The sequence below is a fragment of the Prionailurus bengalensis genome, chromosome D4 (genome assembly GCF_016509475.1).
Source record: "Prionailurus bengalensis isolate Pbe53 chromosome D4, Fcat_Pben_1.1_paternal_pri, whole genome shotgun sequence".
Taxonomy (NCBI): Eukaryota; Metazoa; Chordata; class Mammalia; order Carnivora; family Felidae; genus Prionailurus; species Prionailurus bengalensis.
The window spans coordinates 5,182,061-5,202,808 of record NC_057359.1 but is presented as its reverse complement, the minus strand read 5'-3'; the positions used below and the strand labels follow the sequence as shown (position 1 = coordinate 5,202,808).

The 20,748-nt window shown below is 44.9% G+C and overlaps 1 protein-coding gene across 2 annotated transcripts in view; it reads right to left on the bottom strand.

The window, feature by feature from the left end:
• LOC122475351 (contactin-associated protein-like 3) overlaps positions 1-20,748 on the bottom strand; it is a 193,350-nt gene that overhangs the window by 72,642 nt on the left and 99,960 nt on the right. Inside the window, exons 6-9 of one of the 2 annotated variants that reach the window (XM_043567261.1) lie at positions 20,220-20,404; positions 19,008-19,151; positions 15,796-16,057; positions 9,223-9,369 (exon numbers count right to left, since the gene is read on the bottom strand). In XM_043567261.1, the coding sequence (XP_043423196.1) occupies positions 9,223-9,369; positions 15,796-16,057; positions 19,008-19,151; positions 20,220-20,404 (738 nt within the window). Of the gene's footprint in view, positions 1-9,222; positions 9,370-15,795; positions 16,058-19,007; positions 19,152-20,219; positions 20,405-20,748 lie in introns of those variants that run through there. The other variant, XM_043567262.1, reaches the window with a different exon arrangement.

The following is a 20,748-nucleotide window of genomic DNA, read 5'->3' as shown; positions in this document are numbered from 1 at the left end:
GTAGGACGTGCAACCCTACCAGTAGAGTCAAGGCACGTTTAATTCCAGCAAAATTTGATTCCTCTCGTGCAAGCGCACAGAAAAAAATCACTCCTTTTAGCATGATATGAAACCATGCGAATAAAGGGCATGTGATAACAGAATCAGAGAAAAAAACTCACAGGCATAATAGGACCTGCTAAATTTAAGATACTTGAAAAATAATTACGTCATGTGAAATTTCTACTCTGTATGTTCATGCGTGCGCACACAGACACAGGCATAAAACATTGTTTGAGGGGCGCCTGGGTGGCTCAGTTAAGCGTCCGACTTCAGCTCAGGTCACTATCTCGAGGTCCGTGAGTTCGAGCCCCGCGTCGGGCTCTGTGCTGACAGCTCGGAGCCTGGAGCCTGCTTCCGATTCTGTGTCTCTCTCTCTCTCTGCCCCTCCCCTGTTCATGCTCTGTCTCTCTCTGTCCCAAAAATAAATAAACGTTAAAAAAAAATTTAAAACAGAGTTTGATTACAACTGGTCAGAGAGGGGTGCTTGGGTGGCTCAGTCAGTTAAGCATCTGACTTCGGCTCAGGTCACGATCTTGTGGTTTGTGAGTTTGAGGCCCTCACTGGGTTCTATGTTAATGGCTCAGAGCTTGGAGCCTGCTTCAGAGTCTGTGTCTCCCCTGCTCTCTCTCTGCCCGCCCCCCACCTTGTGTCCTCTCTCTCTCTCAGAAATAATAAATGAATAAACTTGAAAAAAAAGAAAAAGAATTATGTATGTGAAACTTCCACTCTGTAAGTGCATATGTGTGCGCACAAGCACAGGCATATTTAAGTTTTTTCAGTGTTTATTTATTGAAATAACTCCCAGAGTGTGAGTCGGGGCGGGGGGCACATAGAGAGAGGGAGACAGAATCCGAAGCAGGCTCCAGGCTCTGAGCCGTCAGCACAGAGCCCAACAGGGGGCTCGAACCCACCAATCGCAAGATCATGACCTGAGCCCAAGTCGGATACTTAACCGACTGAGCCACCCAGGCACCCCAAGCACAGGCATATTTAAAACCATGTTTGATTTTAACTGTCCAAGGAAATCTAAGAACAATCCATACGTACATTTCTAATTGTTTCTGAATTAGGCAATTTAATCAAATACCTTTTAACAGTAACACACAAAATGAACAAGGATCTCACGATGATATGGCACTGAAAATAATGGAGAAAAATTAGCATCAGACTACTCCATGAAAAAAAGAAATGGGCTTTGATGGTTTCCAAGAGTAAGAGTTAAATTTTACAAGTCATGCCGCAGTCACTAATTGGTGCGGTGTAATTACTGTTAAATTAATTAAGCAAGGGGGCCACCAGACAGAGGCGGCTCACCAAAAGCTTTGGTGGCCTCGGACAGCAAACCGAAGTCTGGGCCTTTAAATGCCCCCGGGTTCTGAAATCAAACCCTAAGGACAGCCCATCACGAACAGCTAACCAGGCTTTAAACTATAGCCAATCAATAATTTCCTTTCTTTGCTTCCGTACCTTCTCTATAGAAGCCTGTCCCCTGGCTCCTGTCTCTACGGAGCCCCCCTAACCACCTCTGGCTTGCTGTTGCCCAATCTGAATCAATCTTTGCTCAAATAAACCCTTAAAATTTCTGATACGCCTCAGGGTATCTTTTACCATTACAAACCACAATTCCCATACAGTGATTTCATTGTATCCCCTTGGGTTTCCCAAGAAGACGATGCCATCAGAGTAATGGTGAGCCAGGTCACGGCTTTGAAATCACAATCAAAGCAAATGGGGTTCAGAACCACCTCCTTCCCCATGTGTGGGGCCACGTGTGGGGCTCTCCCAGCCCCTGCTGAGCTGCCTTCTACAGGCATTGCAGATTTGAGTTCTGCAACATGCCTCAGGTATGGGAGGAAAGGAACAGAAAATGAGCACAGTCACCGTAAACGCTTTTGTAAAAGGCAACAACTGGAGGAAATCTGCATACAGAGCCTAGTTCCCAAGACATCGCCCAACCCACCGCACTTCATTTTTAGGACAGAGGCTGAGGGTCTCCCCCAGAACTGGGGGGGGATGGCCAGTGCCCAGGGATGCAACAAAGTGGTCAGTGGGTGGTCTACGCCCATTTCTCTCCTGGGACGTCCCTGAAGGGCAGAATGCTTCAGAGCCTCGGCGGGACGTCCTGAGGCTCCTGTTGGAACTGCATCCACACCTCAACTTGTCTCTGTTCATCCCAGCTGCTCTCTCGACCTTCGGAGGATTGTTACCAAGAATTAACCTCACCAAACCCCGGTACACAAATGTGCCAGGCAGAGAGGCGGCTTCCCGGGGAACCCACCTGCAGCGACGTGGGATAAAATCACAAAGTGTTCACCTAACTGAATACTTGATTTCCATAGGCAAACACGAACGAAGCACAGCATTTTTAAATAATCAATATGGCTTTAAGCCCGAGAAATCGCGCAGTAAATTGCATGCTTCGTGAAAAATTTACCTATTTTATTTATTCTTTCCCTTATATAATTATGTGTCATTCACATCACCTCCAGGGGAATGTTTTCTTTTAACTTATGAGATAGAAGATCTTAATTATTCATCTTTTTAAAAAAATCATTAAAAAAATTTTCCAATTATTTAAATATTAAGGATTTTTTTTTTTTTGGTTAATATTTACAGCCTGGGTTTGAGATTATTTTATAAGGCTCTTATTTTTTTTAATGAAAAGGAATCCATAATTTTATAAAGATTTTATTCATTGTACTCCCATGTGTTTCTTTCCTCTCTCTTTGAACGTTTGTCCTGAGGTCACTGGTGTCCTTCCAAAGGGTGGGGGGACAGAACATGGAGCCCCCTCGGTCCCAGGAGCTTGCTGCCTAAGAACTTCCACAAAATGCACTTTTCCTTCAGTGACTGAGGCTTTGATGCTTTGTATTCCTGGCAAATACAATCCAAAACCAGCCAAGGCCTGCATCAGGTTCAACTCTGTTGGGCCCAATGCAACCCCATAAGGTAGCCTCGTGGAGACTTGACCCTTCAAATGTGGTTCGACGTCACAAAGAACTGCTTAACTCTAAAGTTCTGTACCATTTCCTTGCTTTATGCGAAAATACGCACATTTTGGCACGTAAAAGAATTTCTGAAGGGTTACATTTGGAAGAAACCTGGTACATCTTTATATCTTTACAGGTGACTTCGACTGACAGTGCTTAGGAACAGGGCATTTGCTTACTCCTCTCCAGCCACCGTCCCTTCCTCTGGATCACGAGCCTCAAACTCATCTAAAATACAAAGCAGAATCTGGGGCGCCTGGGCGGCTTAGTCGGTTAAGCGTTCAACTCTGGATTTCGGCTCAGGTCATGATCTCACAGTTCATGGGATCGAGGACTGTGTCTCGCTCTGCGCTGACAGTGTGGAGCCTGCTTGGGATTCTCTCTCTCCCTCTCTCCCTGCCCCTCCTGGGCTCATGCTCACACTCTCTCTCTCTCTTTCAAAATAGATAATAAATATGGGCGCCTGGGTGTCTCAGTCAGGGAAGCATCTGACTTCAGCTCAGGTCACGACCTCGCGGTCCGTGAGTTCGAGCCCCGCGTCGGGCTCTGTGCTGACGGCTCAGAGCCTGGAGCCCGCTTCCGAGTCTGTGTCTCCCTCTCTCTCTGCCCCTCCCCACTTGCCCTCTGCCTCTCTCTCAAAAATAAATAAATATTAAGGAAATTCAAAATAAATAATAAACAAATAAACTTAAAGTAAAATAAAACACAGTGCAGCACCTAACTATTCCCGTAAAGGACAAAACTAAGCAGAATCTAGCGGTCACAAGGAAACGTTGTCAAAGTGGAACGTTCCAAAGAAGGAAAGGTCAGACTGCTAAGTGCTTCACTGCTGCAGAGGTCGGGAAACGAGGGGAGCCACAGCCCCAGAGAAGCCCAGGCCGGAAGACGCCCATTCATTCATGCTCAAGACTGCCTGAAATCCTGACGGTAAAAAGGCAGAGGGTCATTCCTCGCTGACCTGACTCGAGATGGAAGTCAAAGCGGAGAGGGAGTATTCACTGCTACATTAATGGAACACACCCGTCACTATCCAAGGGGTCGGAAAGTTAAGTACCTCTGAGGATGGCGGAGAAATTGTCACTTTATGTCACTCACCAGGATGGGTCCTCAGTGAGGCCTCATCCCGGTCCTCATTGGTTCCCCGGCCTGTTCACGTTTCACGCAAGGACGCTCGAGAGATGCTCAACATGATGTAATAGTCCCCCACTCTGTGGCGCAAGCGTGCTATTGAATGGTACAGAGATCCCTTACCAAAGCTCCGTACGATCCGCCAGAGCAAAACCATCGTTGGAAGAAAAATTTACAAACAAAGCTCAGACTGAGAAAAGTGAGGGAAGTAAAAAGGGAACCCCGGAGTGTTGACAGGACACACGAGAAAGGCTGCTAATTGGCAAGAGGGCACGTCGCGTGGGAAGAAAGCCACAGAGCCCTGGTTTGTGCCGCTGTCCCATCATAATTAAGGAGATCATCTCCTTCATTGGCTAAAGTGTCCTGGCTTGCACAATAAATCATACGGCCACCCTAACTGTAACTGCCAGATGTCCTCGTCCGTCTTTGTGGGAAAGCATGTGACTGATCGCACGGTAAATGGGAATTTACAATTGGCCCCTCCATCGGGAGAAACCCAAGGGGAACAAGAACTGGTTAGGGAGGGTCTCAGCACATGGGGTATTGGTTTCTGTGAAATACAGGGCATGAATTGGATAAAGTGAATTTGCTTGTTAAACATGATGCATATTCTGCTTCTGGTGGAAATTAATGACGAAGATAATTAAATAAATAGACGCTGGCATCAACCATTCTTGGGACTGGATAAAATAACTCTAACATTGACGTCTTGGGGTCTCGAGGTTTCCACTCAAGTTGAACCTGACATGACCCACTTTACCCAGAACAGAGCTGGAAAGTCAAACAGACTGTAGAGACAAGGGGCTCTGAACAAGGGAGTCTTCACCTGTGCATAAAGCTTGTGAATACGGTACATCTACTGAGAACCAAAACTCCATGTTCACTGGTCCCCAGACCTCCCTTTCTTGATTTTCCTTGACCGCAAATAATATTCGTCTTTTTACTTAGTATCAGTAAATTGGTCTGTTTTGGTTTCGTTTGTTTTAGCCTGGTGAGGGCATCGGTGGAGTGTTTTGGATAGTATATATTCTTCCTCCAGGAAAAAAGATGCTGTGATGTTGGTATAACACGCGCAGTTGATTAGGTTAGTTTGAATCATTGCCTGGAAGTGTTCGATAGGCCCAAGTTGGGTATTTACAGCTACGTATGTAGAGGTCATTCTGAATTTATACATTAGTTAGGGATAATGTGCTGTGACCTGCAAGATCTTACACTGTCTTTGCCACTTAGCGGCAAATTACAATCGCGGCCAAAAAACAGGAAAGTGGTAATGAAGAAAAGACATTCTACCCTCTCATGGGATGTTTACACTTTGTAATTCCGCTCATCTGCAGGACGCTATTTGTTACGGGAAGCCCTACTAACAAGACAGTTGTTCTGCACACCAACACAATTTTATGAAACTATGTGAGGAAGGCCTATTATGCTCTTCTCAACACATCGCCTCCAAATCTCCAGGGTCCTTTCATAGACCAGAGGCTGGGTCTCTGTGCAAAACCCATGTGACTAATGCGAACTTGCGAGCGTCGATTCGGCGTAATGACTGGAGCCTGTCGCTGGAAACACCGCACGCGACCTTGTTTCATCGTATCGACTGTGCGTAGTAGGAAAGCTTGGTAGTTTGTGCATAAGGAAAATTTTTAAATCACGGGCAAGATTATTCTTGGCTGCCGGAGGAGGACATTTATAGAACTTTTTAGAATAGCAAAAAAAAAAAAAAAACAAAAACTGGGTACAATCCAACTGTCAATCAATAGTAAAACATGGCATAATATACATCAAAAGCCACAGAGCAGTAAAAATTAATTAACTTTTACCTATAGACATTCACACGGTGGATCTCAAAAATAAATATAAAAAACAACCACAGCAATAATTAAAAAAAAAGAAAAGAACACAGAAGGATGCATACTGTGGTACCCTGTTTATAAAATTAAAAGCAAGGCAGCACACAACACTCTTCTTTTAAAGTCCCTACATAGATAACAGGTTTAAAGAAAGGTAATACATTAAAAATTACAAACTTTCAGTTGTCAAATAAATAAGTTATAGGGATAATGTACAGCATGGTGACTACAGGTAATAATGCTGTACTATGTATTTCAAAGTTGCTAAGAGAGTAGATCTTTCTTTTTTTAATTTTTTTTAATGTTTTATTTATTTTTTTGAGACAGGGAGAGACAGCATGAACAGGGGAGGGTCAGACAGAGGGAGACACAGAATCCTAAGCAGGCTCCAGGCTCAGAGCGGTCAGCACAGAGCCCGACGCGGGGCTCGAACTCACGGACCACGAGATGGTGACCTGAGCCGAAGTCGGCTGCTTAACCGACTGGGCCACCCAGGCGCCCCGAGGGTAGATCTTCAAAGTCCTCATCACAAGAAAAGAATTGTAACTATGTCTGTGGATGGATGTTCACTGGACTTACTGTGGATCACTTCCCAGGACAGACAAATATCGAGGCATTATGTTGTACATGTGAACACAAGTATGATGTCATACATCGGTTTTATCTGAATTGAAAAATCAAAGGGACACCGGGGTGGCTCAGTCGGTTGAGCGTCCGACTTTGGCTCAGGTCACGACCTCATGGTTCGTGAGGTCGAGCCCCAGGTCGGGCTCTGTGCTGGCAGCTCAGAGCCCGGAGCCTCCTTCGGATTCTGTGTCTCCCTCTCTCTCTGCCCCTCCCCGACTCCTGCGGTCTCTCTCTCTCTCTCTCTCTCTCTCTCTCATGAATAAATAAACTTAAAATTTTTTTTTCTCAATTTAAAAATAAAAAAATCAATACAAAGATTAGTAAAAAGAAATTCAGGGTAATACTTAACTGGGGGGGATGAGAATCTGGAGGAATAAGGGAAGCTTTGAAAGCATTGTACTGTATGTTCATTTTGTTATTATTATTATTATTTTTTTATTTTTCGAGAGAGAGCATGAGCAGGGGAGAGGGGCAGAGGGGGAAAGAGAATCTTAAACGGGCTCCACGCTCAGCACAGAGCCTGACATGGGGCTTGATCGCACGACCCTGGGATCATGACGTTGAGCCGAAATCCAGAGTCGGATGCTCAACCAACCGAGTCAGCCAGGTGCCCTGAAAGCATTGTAGTGTTTAACTGCATACACTGGGGGGATGAGCCCATAAATATTCAAGAGACATGAGTAGTATTTTAAAATACATACACACGGGGCATCGGGGTGGCTCAGTCGGTTAAGCGTCTGACTTCAGCTCAGGTCGTGATCTCATGGTTCGTGAGTTTGCGCCCCGCATGGGCTGTGCGCCAACAGAGCAGAGCCTGCTTCGGATTCTCTGTCTCCTTCTCTCTCTGTCCCTCCCCTGCTCGCCCTCGCGCGCATGCTCTTTCTCTCAAAATGAGCAAGTAAACGTTAAAAAAAATAAAATGTGTACATGTATTGCGTAGCAACTACTGATTCATACGACATCAGCGTGTAAATATCTAGGAAGTTACCTACTCAGGTAGGTAACTGTTGCCTGTTGGGAACACGTAGAGCGTTCAAATTATGAAAGAAGGTTCAAACATCAAAGAAGATTCTGTGGTTTTGAAAAGTATTTTTTTTTTACTCTTTAATAAATATAACGAGTATTCTATTTTGTATCGTTAAACCACATAGCAAGGATTTTTCTTCCTATCCCTTTTAGTGTCTCAAACTCCTTTACCTTTTAAGTTATAGCTCCTGGATAAATTCTTTATTTAGTTTTCAAGGAATCTGTTCCTCTGCAGAGCTCTAAAATCTATCATAAGCATAAAGGTTTAAAAAACTATCTGGGACAGAAATGCACCATATTTAGCAAGCAACGAAGGCCAGCAATCCGATCTTTTAACGCTGCTGGCAATACTCCATGTGCACCGTGATGGCCGCTTTCGGGGGCTTGAAAGATTAAACACCCTGATTCATGGTTTGTGTGCTTATTGTCAATTCTTAGGGAGGATTTTATACTTTCTTCTTGGGCTATCAAGCTATCTCCACCATGATTCCAAACTTATTTTAGAAAAAAAAAAAAACAACTATAAAATGCAAAACAGGAAGAACATCAAGGCCGGCTTGCAGCCAAGATTAGAAATAAGTCTTACAATTGACAGGTCTAAGCTTCTGGTGGCTCAGGATTTTTCACTTGAATGCCTCAGGAATGGAGATTCATTACCCTCAGAAGCTCCCCCTCCCTGGCTGAAAGGATCCCAGACAGACTCAGTCAAAGGTCTACTGAACACGCAGCAGTCCATGGACTATAGTCCAGGGAGACGGCCTGGTGTCGTGTTGGTAAAGTTCATCGCGAAGTAACGAGTGAATCCTCAACAGCGATTAAAGTGCTCTCTTGCTCTGTTGTATACAATGGGGCCCTTCTGTATAGACAGTGGGGACAGAATGCTTCCTAACTATGTAGGGAATGTTTCTGCACTTGGTGACATGGAGATTCTGGTTCAGGAAGTCAAGGATGCTCCATCCAAAGCTCTGATAAACTCTCACGTGATGCTGATGCCGCTGGTTCCCGGATCACACTTGGGGAACCAGGTTCCTCAGGGAGAAGAGAAGGCTACAGAAAGAATACCCACGTGCAGCAATAAAATTGTCACATAAAAACCTGAAGAGAAGGTTGGGAGAGTCACTTGGCATTAGCAAAATTCTCGACAGCAAAGTACTAAAGGTAAGAAACAGGGAACAAGGACCCTCCCAGTTGCCCGCACACAGAACTGCCTGGAGACCTTAAGAAATGTGTTGCCCAGGCTTCAGAACCAGATAAATCAGGATCCCTGGGGACGGGACCAGGCGCTAGCATTTTTGAAGCCTTCCAGGTTACTGCAGGGAAAGCAAGTGCCAAATCCAAAGCCAATCTTAGCACAGGTACATTTAAACAAGGCCACACAGGAGACGTGCATTTGAGGCCATAATTTACCGTCTTTGCCGACTCAACATTCTCAGGGACTATCACTGAAAGAGAAAGGTTGTCCTTCAGTATTAGTCTTCATTTAAAACGGTCGGTTACCTTAGAAAGCGGGAGCTGGAAAGACAAAGATGGTTTGACTGCCAACAGAGCCGGTCTTCACTTACCGCCCAAATAATAGGTGTCCCCGGAATCAATCCGTCCACGCAAGGAATGAGCCACGGAGGCCGCCTCGCCATCCACCATCACACTCAGGTGACTTCCTTTCAATGATAAGGACACCGAATGCCACTGCCCGTCACTTAATCCAGCACCTGGAGGTAAACAAAATGGGGAAAAAGATTTTCCTATAAACCCTACAGATGCCTCCAAACAGAGCAAGTGCTCGAAAACAGCACGATGAAGATCCTGGACCATCTACCAAAGACCACCATGAACTCACCTGAAGCCTCCCCAGGCTATTTAGCTGGCTGGGCAATGGAGAACCACCACAGAGGACAGCTGGGGCCTCTCGGGGGGACAGGGTGAGGCTTGGGATAGATGTGGGCTTGCCTGGGGGTTCCAAAGAGGCAATGAGATGATGTGGTATCCTGATCAGGTTTATCCAGGAGGAAGGTGTGGCCCATGCAGTGAGGCTCATCGAGTAAATGTGTGGTTGTGGTGGGTCCTTGCGTCTGACCCTCCACAGTCACGGACCGGCCAGTCTGGTTCTAACAAACATTATTATGTTCGGTCAGGAATATTTATGCCCTGATGGGCGCACTGCAATGGCTGTGTTTCACTGTCTCATCACGCAATTAAATCAGAAAAGTACAGGGAGAAAAGAGGAGAAAAGAAAGAGACCCGAATCAAAGGGGTAAAGAAGAATCAAGAGTGGGCGATCCAGACATTCTGCTTTGGATGCTGTCGTGTTAGTTTCTCCTAGTCCTAGGGCCTTTAGAGAATAACACAACTGACCCTGAGCAACCCTGAAAGAATGAGACCTTTCCAATCACACAGCATAGGGCATACCTCATTCTCCTCTAGCTTGTTCATACTTGAGGATGTGGAGAAGCATAGGCATTTTCCACAATTGTAAGTTACAAAAATAAATTTTTTTTCAGACTTTTTTGTATTGGCATTATCTATAATGATAATTATAGACCATTTAGACTATTTACGGTAGACTATTCAGACAAATATATCGTATATATCAATCTAACTTTCTAAAAATATTTAAGTATTTATTAATAAAACATGAAATTTCACTGAAATCATTAAATGTAAAGTTAAGAAAGCATTATATTACAGTGTGTGTGTGTGTGTGTGTGTGCATACTCAATCACTGTATAAAATCAATGTATAAAAATGGAAAAGAAAACTGGTAGGAAATATTCTTAAATATGAACGTTAACTTTTGGAGAAGGTAACGGTGTTTGCTTTCATTTTATGTCGTTTTTCCATTTTGTTTTCCCAAATTTGACACAGCACTCTCCAGCTATTGCTGTGTTATTATTCTGAAAAACTAATATTAGTCCCTCCTAAATCAGCCACCGTCTCTCGAGTCCGTGAGACGAAGTCTCTATTTTTTTCTTAAAGTGATGGAGTTGGGAATGGCCATGTGGTCCAGCCAGCGACCAGCGACCAACCACATGTGACTTTACCTTCTCCTACAGACTTACTGGCCAGGTCTTAGACTGAATGAAAATCCGATGCTGTGTCACGGAGAAGATAAATCAGTCAACAGTAGGTGTACCAGCACACTCACCAAGACAACGTTTGTTAGTTAGCCCCTCCTAGATTATTTTGCCAAAGCAAACAACCCCTAAGCTCAATGAGTAACAATTAAGGGTTTGGTTCTCACTCTGGTCCTGAGCCAGTCAGGTCTCCATCCTCTGTGCCCCCAGTGCCTCTGCATGGAGGACTGGAGCTAATGCATGGCCCCATTTCTGCCTCAGGGCTGAGAACGAAACGGTGCTTGGCAGCATCTTGCCATGGCTTCTGCTCGGATGTGACAGATATCACTTCTGCCCACATTCCATTGGCCAAAATGAGTCATCTGGCCAAATTCCTCCCCTCCAAAACGGTCACGGCGACCCCCACATGCACAGAGATGCCTGTTGTGTTAAGGAGGACAGTGAATAATTGGAGATGATTCAGAAATGGTCTTGGGGGCATCTGGGTGACTTGGTCTGGTAAGCGTCTGACTCTTGATCTTGGCTCAGGTCATGATCTCACGGTTGGTGAGTTCGAGCCCCGTGTCAGGCTCTGCACTGAATTCTTTCTCTCACTGTCGCTGCCCCTCTCCAGCTTGCTCTCTCTTGTCTCTCTCTCCCAAAATAACTTAAAATAAAAAAAGAAAGAAATTGTCTTGCCCAGGAGGGAACGAGGCCATAAACACCTTTACTCATTTAAAAATAACAAAATGATGACTTCTTGATTTTTTGATGTCATGCCCAAGCATGATGATGAGTCTACTTGACTCTAATCATCTTAGCGAATTGTCCCAATAGATTAACTAATACCTCTTATAAATGATAAAGTCAAAGACTGCTTAACAGCCCTATATATTTGGAAGTCAACCTACGAGAATCAGAGTTATTTTATAGCCCATGGGGATATAAGCCCCAAAGAAAATATGACCATATTTCCGGTAGAAAGTTAACCAGTCATATTTAACTTAATACCAGATTCCGGCCCGATCAGTCTAATCAACCATACAAATTCATGTCTGTAACATGTTCTTCAATATGTCAATTACCCTTCAATTACAAATTAAAATTAAAATCCAGCTTTTTCGTTTTTGCTTGATCTCTCATCAGTGACTTCCACGTGGACCTGAGATCCACATGTGTGGGAAATATGTTTCTGACATGACCCAGAAGGTCATAGATCCCACTCTAAAAATAGCTACAACTTTGGGGCTCTTAGGAGGCTCCGTCGGTTAAGGGCCCGACTCTTGATTTCGGCTCAGGTCATGATATAACAGTTTGTGAGTTTGAGTCAACGCGTCGGGCTCTTTGCTGACAGCGAGGAGCCTGTATGGGATTCTCTCCCTCTCTCTCTGCCCCTTCCCTGCTCACACTCTCTCTCTCTCTCTCTCTCTCTCTCTCTCTCTCTCTAAGATAAAGAAATAAACTTAAAAAAAATAGCTACAACTCTGTTCTTCTCAGACTACAAAATACTAGTTAACTTACTTTCCAGCACTCACTTTCAAGGAAGGGACAGTTTTTAAAGTCACAAAGGTGACTTTGCCACGGACACGCATCCAGTGTGATAAAAATGCCAGGGTCTCACTTTCTGTTTCACATTTGTGGAGCCAAAACCGTCGCAAAGGGTCAACACCTGTTAGTTTCATGAATGGATAATGAGGAAGGTGACAACAGAACACGGAGGATTTGGGTTACTTAAAACATACATTATGACATTGGCCCTGAAGCGAGCTGAAGGAGGTCCTGCAGTCCTGGAGCTTAAAAAGAAATAAACACACCAGATTCCGTGAATGTTCCTTCCAGTCTTCCCATTCGGTATTGATTTTAAAGCTTACTTAGCATATCTGTCAGGACGGTAACCACATCCACTTAAAGCCTGGTATTAAAACCCAATATTTAATTTGGTGTGAAATATTCCCTCCCACCCCCTCCTGCCCTCCGCGTGTCCACCCACCTGTCTAGGACATAGAGTTATTTCACGGGAGAGCCTGCAGAAAACACTCCCGAAAATCTCCTTGAATTGGTTAATAGATGCCATTTGGCTCTTTTATAATAAAAGACTGGTTTTTAATAAAATCTGTCATTCTCACTTAAAGTGAAACGCCTGCACTTAACGCGCATTCTTTCCGTCTACCCATTATAATTCTCACCCTTTGTGTGTGCTCTACTCTCCTTGCTTCGGATGGAAGAAGCCAGTCTCCCAGGCAGCCCCGGAGGCAAGGGATAGATGAAGAAGAGAGGGTAGACCGTGCTTTTGGTTTTGCTACTGCGAAAATGATGCTAATTCTTTCCCTCAGCCCTTCCCAGCTCCCCCCTTCAAAGTCTCAATCTAGGAGGTGATGGTGGGGGGGGGGGGACTAGTTGGGGAATAACGGTAACTAAAAGTTACCGAGTGCTCATCAGTAGGCACCGTGCTGACGGTTTGCACGCACGGTGTCATTGTTTACACCGCGAGTCATACTAGAGTCATTTCAAAGGCCAGGACGTGAGGCTTGGCGAGAGCAAAGGAGGCGCCTTATCCAGCCCATCAGACATAAAGGGGAGCGCGCTGTCCCTCCTCCACTTTCCTTCTGTTCCCACCACACTCCCCTGGGCCAGCTCCATAAACACACGCACACTAGATTACACGCCCTTGGGCCGTTCTAGATCCTGAGATAACTATTAGGAAAAAGGATCTAACACCTGGGAACAGGATGAAAGACGAATGGACATCCTTTTTGCCATTCAATGCGACTTACATGGAGCTTATCCTTTAAAATCTGGTTCTGGGTTTGGTACGTGCTTTCGTGCTTCATACAAGGTTTAAGACGAAAACCCATTGCAAGCGGTCTCATTTTCCATCTACAGGCACACCTCGTCGGATTGCGTTTCGCGTTACCCGATTCGCAGATACCGTGTCTTTTACGAGGTGAAGGTTTGCGGCAGCCCTCCCTGGAGCGTGGCTCTTGGTGCCACGTTTTCAACCTCATTTGCTCACTTCGTGTCTCTGTGTCACATTTGGTAATTCTCACAATTTTTCAAACTTTTTCATTACTACGACACTTGTTATGACGTTCTGTCACCAAGTGATCACAACTCACTGAAAGCTCAAATAACAGCATTTTTTAGCAGTAACGTATTTTTTAAAATGTTTATTTCTTCTGAAAGAGAGAGAGAGAGAGCGAGAGCTGAGGAGGGGCAGACAGAGAGGAAGAGAGAATCCCAAGCGGGCTCCAAGCTCTGTCAGTGCAGAGCCCCGTGGAAAATTCCATCTCATAAATTGTGAGATCGTGGCCTGAGCCAAAACTCAAGAGTTGACTATTTTACCAACTGGGACAGCCCGGCGCCCCAGCCATAAAGTTTTTTTTTTTTTTTTTAATGTTTTATTCATTTTTGAGAGAAAGAAAGACAGAGTGCAAGTGGGAGAGGGGCAGAGAGAGAGGGAGACACAGAATCCGAAGCGGGCTCCAGGCTCCGAGCTGTCAGCACAGAGCCCGACGCGGGGCTGGAACCCACAGACCGCGAGATCATGACCTGAGCTGAAGTCGGACGCTCAACCGACTGAGCCACCCAGGTGCCCCATAAAGTGTTTTTTAATTAAGATATGTACATTGTTTTTCTAGACTTAAAGCTAATGCACACTTAACAGACTACAGTATACTGTAGACAAAACTTTTATATGCACTAGGAAACCAAAAAATGCATTTCACTTGCTTTATTGTGATATTTGCTTTATTGTGGTAGTCTGGAACCAAGCCCGAATACCTCTGGGGCATGCCTGTATTTCAAATGCAAAAAACATCACCCCTCACAGGCTTCCAAAGCAAGCAGCAAATACCAAGAAAAATTCACCTTTGGTTTGCTTTTGAAAATCAACACGTTGCCCTGTAAAGGCTTAGAAATCAATGCAATAAATTGTGCAATGTTGCAGCACTGGCCTTTAAAAAAAGTTAAATAACTAATATATGTGCGTGTTGGAGGGGACCGCGCTATGTACCCACGTGACACAAGAGTAAAAAACGATCTTTTTTAGTTAATACTACATGGGGCTTGTAAATCTGTACAAGCAAAGGTTGAAGCAATTTACTGAATCTGATTGGACACTATTGGCTCTGTTCATTTGCTGAGGTCCACAGGGAAACTCTGTGCGCCGGCGGTCAGATTTTTCTGATTTATAAAAAGAAACAAAAAATTTACGTTTCATTCCTGGTTTTTCAATCCCAAACTGGTAACCCCAGGTCGGGTAAGAGGGTCCTTCCCTAGTCAACATTCATGGAAGGACACGCCATGAGCCTGCCTGGGTTTAAATTTTTATCAGCACTCAAATGCAAAATAGCCCCCTAGGTTCAAAGATAAGACATCTCTGGAAGTGAGTTTGGAAACATGGGTGCTTCTTGGAAGACGGGGGCAGAACATCTGCCCATGGTTATAAGAACTTCATCCAAAACAGGGTCCCCAAAGGGAGCAGGAGCTGTGACAGAAAGGGGAAAAATGAAAACTTAAAATATTATGAAAACCAGGGGTACCTGGGTGGCTCACTTAAACAACCGACTTCAGCTCAAGTCATGACCTCACAGTTTGTGAGTTCGAGCCCCACATCCAGCTCTGTGCTGACAGCTCGGAGCCTGGAGCCTGCTTCGGATTCTGTGTCTCCCTCCCTCTCTGTCCCTCCCCCGCTCATGCTCTGTCTCTCTCTCTCTCTCTCTCTCTCTCAAAAATAAATAAACTTAAAAAAATTATGAAAACCAGTGTGTAAACAGGCTCAAAAGACAGCAAACAGAACTCTATTTTCCCAAGACTACTCAGGATCAGGCTAATGGCCTCCAGTATTTCAAGTTCACGGCCAATTACTAACCACTGACTTATAAATAAGTTATTTTTTAAACTTTTTGGCAATTATGTTTGATGTAGCTAAATTTGTGTCACACACCAACAGCCTGGAGATACCTATTTCAAAGGTAAAAGAAATTTAGTTCCTTCTAGAAGGATTATGAATATCTTATTGGTTCACTTGCTCATTTATTGTAGAGATGACAAATCTCGGGTTTACACGTGACAAATGTCTATTACCTGCTGTGATATCCCTCGATGGATGTCCGGGCTGGGAGAGACTCAGCTTGAGTTTTCCATCATTTAGAACAAGGACAAGAGCCCCCGACCCGTGTTTTAACTGACTGGTCAGCAACAGCCCTGCTCTGTTCCACGTCCGAAACTGGAAAGCGACTGACACTTTGTCCTCTCCAGAGGCACCCGGGAGAGCCAAGTAGCTGCTGGAACTCAGGAAAGTCACAGGGACAATCTGAAGGTGTGAGCACGAGTAAGACACATTTCCCTGCGAACACAGCAAAAGAGGATTTAGGAAGGTGCCGGAAGGATACTTCCATTTCACGAACAATGGGTTTTCCAAGATTTACCTAGCAAACTAGGACTTTCAAAACTAGGCCTCCCCATCAAACTTAAGTCCAGATTTACCTTACAGGTCCTTCAAACCACAGCACCGCCCTCTCCGGGCAAACCTAGTTCTGAGTCCTTCAGGGGAGTTCTGTCTTCTCCATTTCTGGGCTTTGGCAAAGGAATCTCGAGCCACCTCTTTCCCAGGCCTTGTGCTGGACGTGGGATACAACAGACGAGACAGACTTCTCCCCTCAAGGTGTTAGGTGTTTATATCTGGTACGAAGCCCAGCACCGAGGACCACCTTCTCCAAGAACTTTCCTGAATTCGCCTTGGTTATGTAAATGTGCTTATAGCTGTGTCACTCAGGGTGACGCGTGTACATCTGACTCAGGTGGGCAGTATGCTTCTGCACATCCGAAGGGAAGGATGTGGCCAGGTGACCTTTCCAAAGGCAAACAGGCTGCCTGTCAGAAGCTCTCACGGGCCGGGTCGCCCAGGGTGTTCACCCAGCCTAAGGTCTGACCTGCCTGAGAGGTTTTTATAACTCTTTCATTCTATTTTACCAAAAAAACACACACCTTTTATCTTTAGATTATTTCTCTGGCTCCAGGAGCAAACTTATTTTTAATCGCAGCATTGGGAAAAGAAGGAACTTAAGTTCTTAACATAACTCGAATTAAGATCGAATTTTTGCCTGGGATTGGATACATTTTCATAAATTCCAGAGGAATATGTACCTAAATATTGCCATTCCTCTCCAAAATATATTATGCAAAGAAATACAGTGAGATGGGACTTAATTCAGCAGACGCCAAAGCATCCACACCATAAAGGCACCGTAGTTAAGTCATTATGGTATTGCTATAGGAATAAACCTAACAGCAGAGCCCAATAAATAACCCACAGAAAGATCTGAGAACATACGTACAGTCAGTGTGTAAAAAAGGTACGATTCAACTTAGACACAAAAGGCTGGGCTTAATTACTACATAGCATAAGAATAAATGGGTATCCCTAAGGCCTAAAATGCCAACTGATCCACAGAAGGAATAAATCCTAGACAATCAAAGGCTTAAAGATATTTTTTTCAATTTTAAAACACATAGAACCAGCTTAAAACGTTTTCCCGGAAAATCCATGAGACTATATCTAGCATCTCGGGTTTTAGAAACATCCCAAATACTACAAAGCTGTAAAAAAATACATAGACACATTGACCACATACAAATAAAAACATTTATATACTCAACGCAGCATATAACATTTAATATAAAAGATACGATATACAATACATAATTATATTAGAACATGACTTCACATTTAATATAAAATTGATTAGTCTGAAAAATCTATCTGGACCCTGAAGGACAAAGGGTAATAATCTGCCAAACGTAAAACTCTCTTATAAATTGACAAGGAAAAAAATCGTTTAACAAAATTGAAAATGGGCAAAAGAATAAGAATCAACAGTGATCGGAAAAGCAAATCCAAACGGACAAAAGATTATTTCATTCATCGGTAGTCAGACAAACACGACGTAACCATCCCCTATTAGTTCATGTCCGTTGAGCTGGCAACAGTCTGAGAGCCGTTTGACGCGTGTGGCTGCCTGACATTGGATGGAAGGACCATGTCACACACTGCTGATGGCAAATGTCGTGTTACGGTTTGGGGGGGGGCGGGGCGCAAACAGCAACATGAATTAAAATGTCAAGCTGCTTAAAACTTCCAGGCAAGAAATCCTACTCCTGAAACTTTTCCCACCCAAATAAAAGACCCCGTATCTGAAAACAGAAGTAGAAATAAAGCAAACGTCTCGATTGGAAAAGGACTTTCCTAATGGCAAACTGTGCAGCCGTGACAACATAGACCTACACCTGCTGACGGACACGAATTTCCACAAGGTTCAGCGGAGTCGGAAAACCGAGACTGAGAAAGGCTTCTCTAAAACGATCCCCTTTCTGTAAACGGCGCCGGACACGGAGGCATCCACGTTCACACATACGTGGGTGAACCTGAACCCCGCTGATCTGTACAGGATTCGGTTATAAGGGCCCAAACGTGGAAGGACGGGCGCTGGCTTAGTAACATGCCAGGCTGGGCGAGGGCCGGCAGCCATATGGAGAGACGGACCTGTCACAACTCTCCCATCCATCTTAGGGGTTAACCTGCTTCCAGATAACAAGCTCCTTACGTTGCTGACCTAAGTCCCCGCATCCACAGCAGGCAGACCACTGGCCTTGAAGACGGAGGGACCCAAACTCTCCCAGCCAGTCGGTTCAAAGCCACGTCCACTTTCTCAACAGCCTAGACCTAACCTTTTTTAGCACGATGTTTTTCCTTTGGGAGTCACACAAATGCTTTTGCTAACCTCCCCCTTGCGTATCCGCAGACCCGGCCCCCCCTTCGCAGAAACAACGGAGCGCTCTCGCACATCGCAAGACGGAACCAGATCCCCACACACAGCCCCCGAGCACGGAGATAAGGTTCGAGGCCGGCGTCACCGAGTCCGCCCGTGATCAAGAAGTGTCGGAGAAATATTTGAGAAATTTTGCGTCGGCTTCCATCCGTACGTACAAATTAAGACAGAACGCGATGGGGGTTAAGGCGTACCCTTGGAATGAGCAGCGGGTGTTGGGGGGAAATGCTGAATCACGACATGGCACACCTGAAGGTGATATTACACTGCTCGTGAACCAACCGGAATTAAAATTTTCGCCAGTAAGCTGCATTTGAAAATCTAATCGATTAATTAACATGGACGAAATATGAACTGACAAGTATATACGACTGGTACTTTCCCTGCCTTCAGGAGAGCTGTATTCTAAAACCGAACCAATCAGGCAAGCGGCAAGTTTCTCTTGACCTCGCAAATAGACTTTCTTACCACGACGAGGGTCTGCGGTTTGCGTTTCTTGGACAAATCAATGATATCCACTCCATTATAATAGAGGTTTTCGAAGCAGCCGTGAAAGTTTTTATGTGGGAACACCACTGATTTTCTGTGTCCGGGAATCCCTCCGAAGCTGATCTTAGAAAGAAAAAAATGACATAAATAATATTGTTTAATGATTTTCTGATTATCTGCCTAAAACATTTATGACGAGCAGGCGTACAATAACTGTCGCAAATCTATCCAGCATTATTTTGCATTATCGTGTTAATTTCAAATGAAGTTTTCGATGTAGATTAGCAATGTTTCATTATATCTAGATAAATAGGTTAAATACCCATCTTGCAAGGTGCTGCTCAAACCGACTCTGTCACTTTAGCGGATGGGGAAAATCGCACATCGATTTCCACGGTCACTCTTGATCTATGCGACCATACCGCTGCCCGTGATGACATTCTACTTTATAAACCTTTCTGGAACCCAGGCTTTAGGGTCCTGGTCCTTGCGGTGGCTCTGCTGATAGGTTAGAATAATAAAGCCATTGATAATCTCATTCAAGGCCAGGCTCTCCAGCTGGCCTCCTCTGCTGAGGCCACTTATCCTAAATGAATGTTGAAATCATCCCATTTGCTCGGACAGATGTGCTGAGCAGAACCGGCGGAACAAAAGGGGCATTTCAGCGTAGGGTCAACCCGCGTAGGCAACACGCTGCGAATACGTTAAACCTTTAAATATCCCAAGAAATGGTATCTGGAATCCTGCACTTCTGGCTCTCCTGCTCCTCAAAAAAGCATGTTGGAATATACAGGGATCACTTCTCCGAGGTCCCCTAGATCGCTAATTCCGTGTAGGATTGCCCTAAAACACAGAGAGATCTCCAAGGTAAGTGTTGACATCCGACACCAGATGTAACACCAAAGAACTGTCTGAACAAATCATTTTTAAGCGCGGCCTGCTGTCCTGGTACCTCTTCACGCACACACTTCCCAGCTTTAACGCCCACTGCCTCTCGTGTGAAAACTAACATCGACGAGTGATGAAACGTCTCGACGGCACACGGGCACGTCACGCGCCGACGTCAGCCGTGGGAAACGCTTCACCGGAATTCTCAATTGCTAGCCAAGGGGATTTCTCTGTGTCGTGCCATTTTCCTAGAAGGTCAGGTTGCATTTAAATCCGTTAATACTTAAAAAGTAATTTTCACACCTCATCATCAAGATCCAAATAGCGGGACCCGCCCTTTGCCTGGAAATGCTGCGTGTGCCTGTCCACGGTGAAGTTGACGTGTGCGTTCAGGAGCTCCAAGAGGACAGAATGCCAGTGCTGGTCGTCCAGCAGGCTGCCCAGGGTGAGGGTCACACGGGCGTCAGGGGACGGCAGGTTAGCATGGCCTAGAAGGACAGGGGAAGTAATGCACCACTCCAATTCAACACTATGACGGCCACGTGGAGGGCAGCGTTTCTCACAACTACACTTTCCTTCCCTCCTTCTCTCCCAAGCACTGGTCGGCTGCTCTGACATTAGTCTCACACACAACCTTCTCTCATTTGTGAATAAATTCTTCCGCGTTTCTTGTTTATATTATTATTATTATTATTATTTAAATGTTTTATTTTTGAGAGACAGAGCACAAACGGGAGGGGCAGAGAGAGAGAGAGAGAGAGAGAGAGACAGAGAGAGAGACAGAGAGAGAGACCCAGAATCCGAAGCAGGCGCCAGGCTCTGAGGTGTCAGC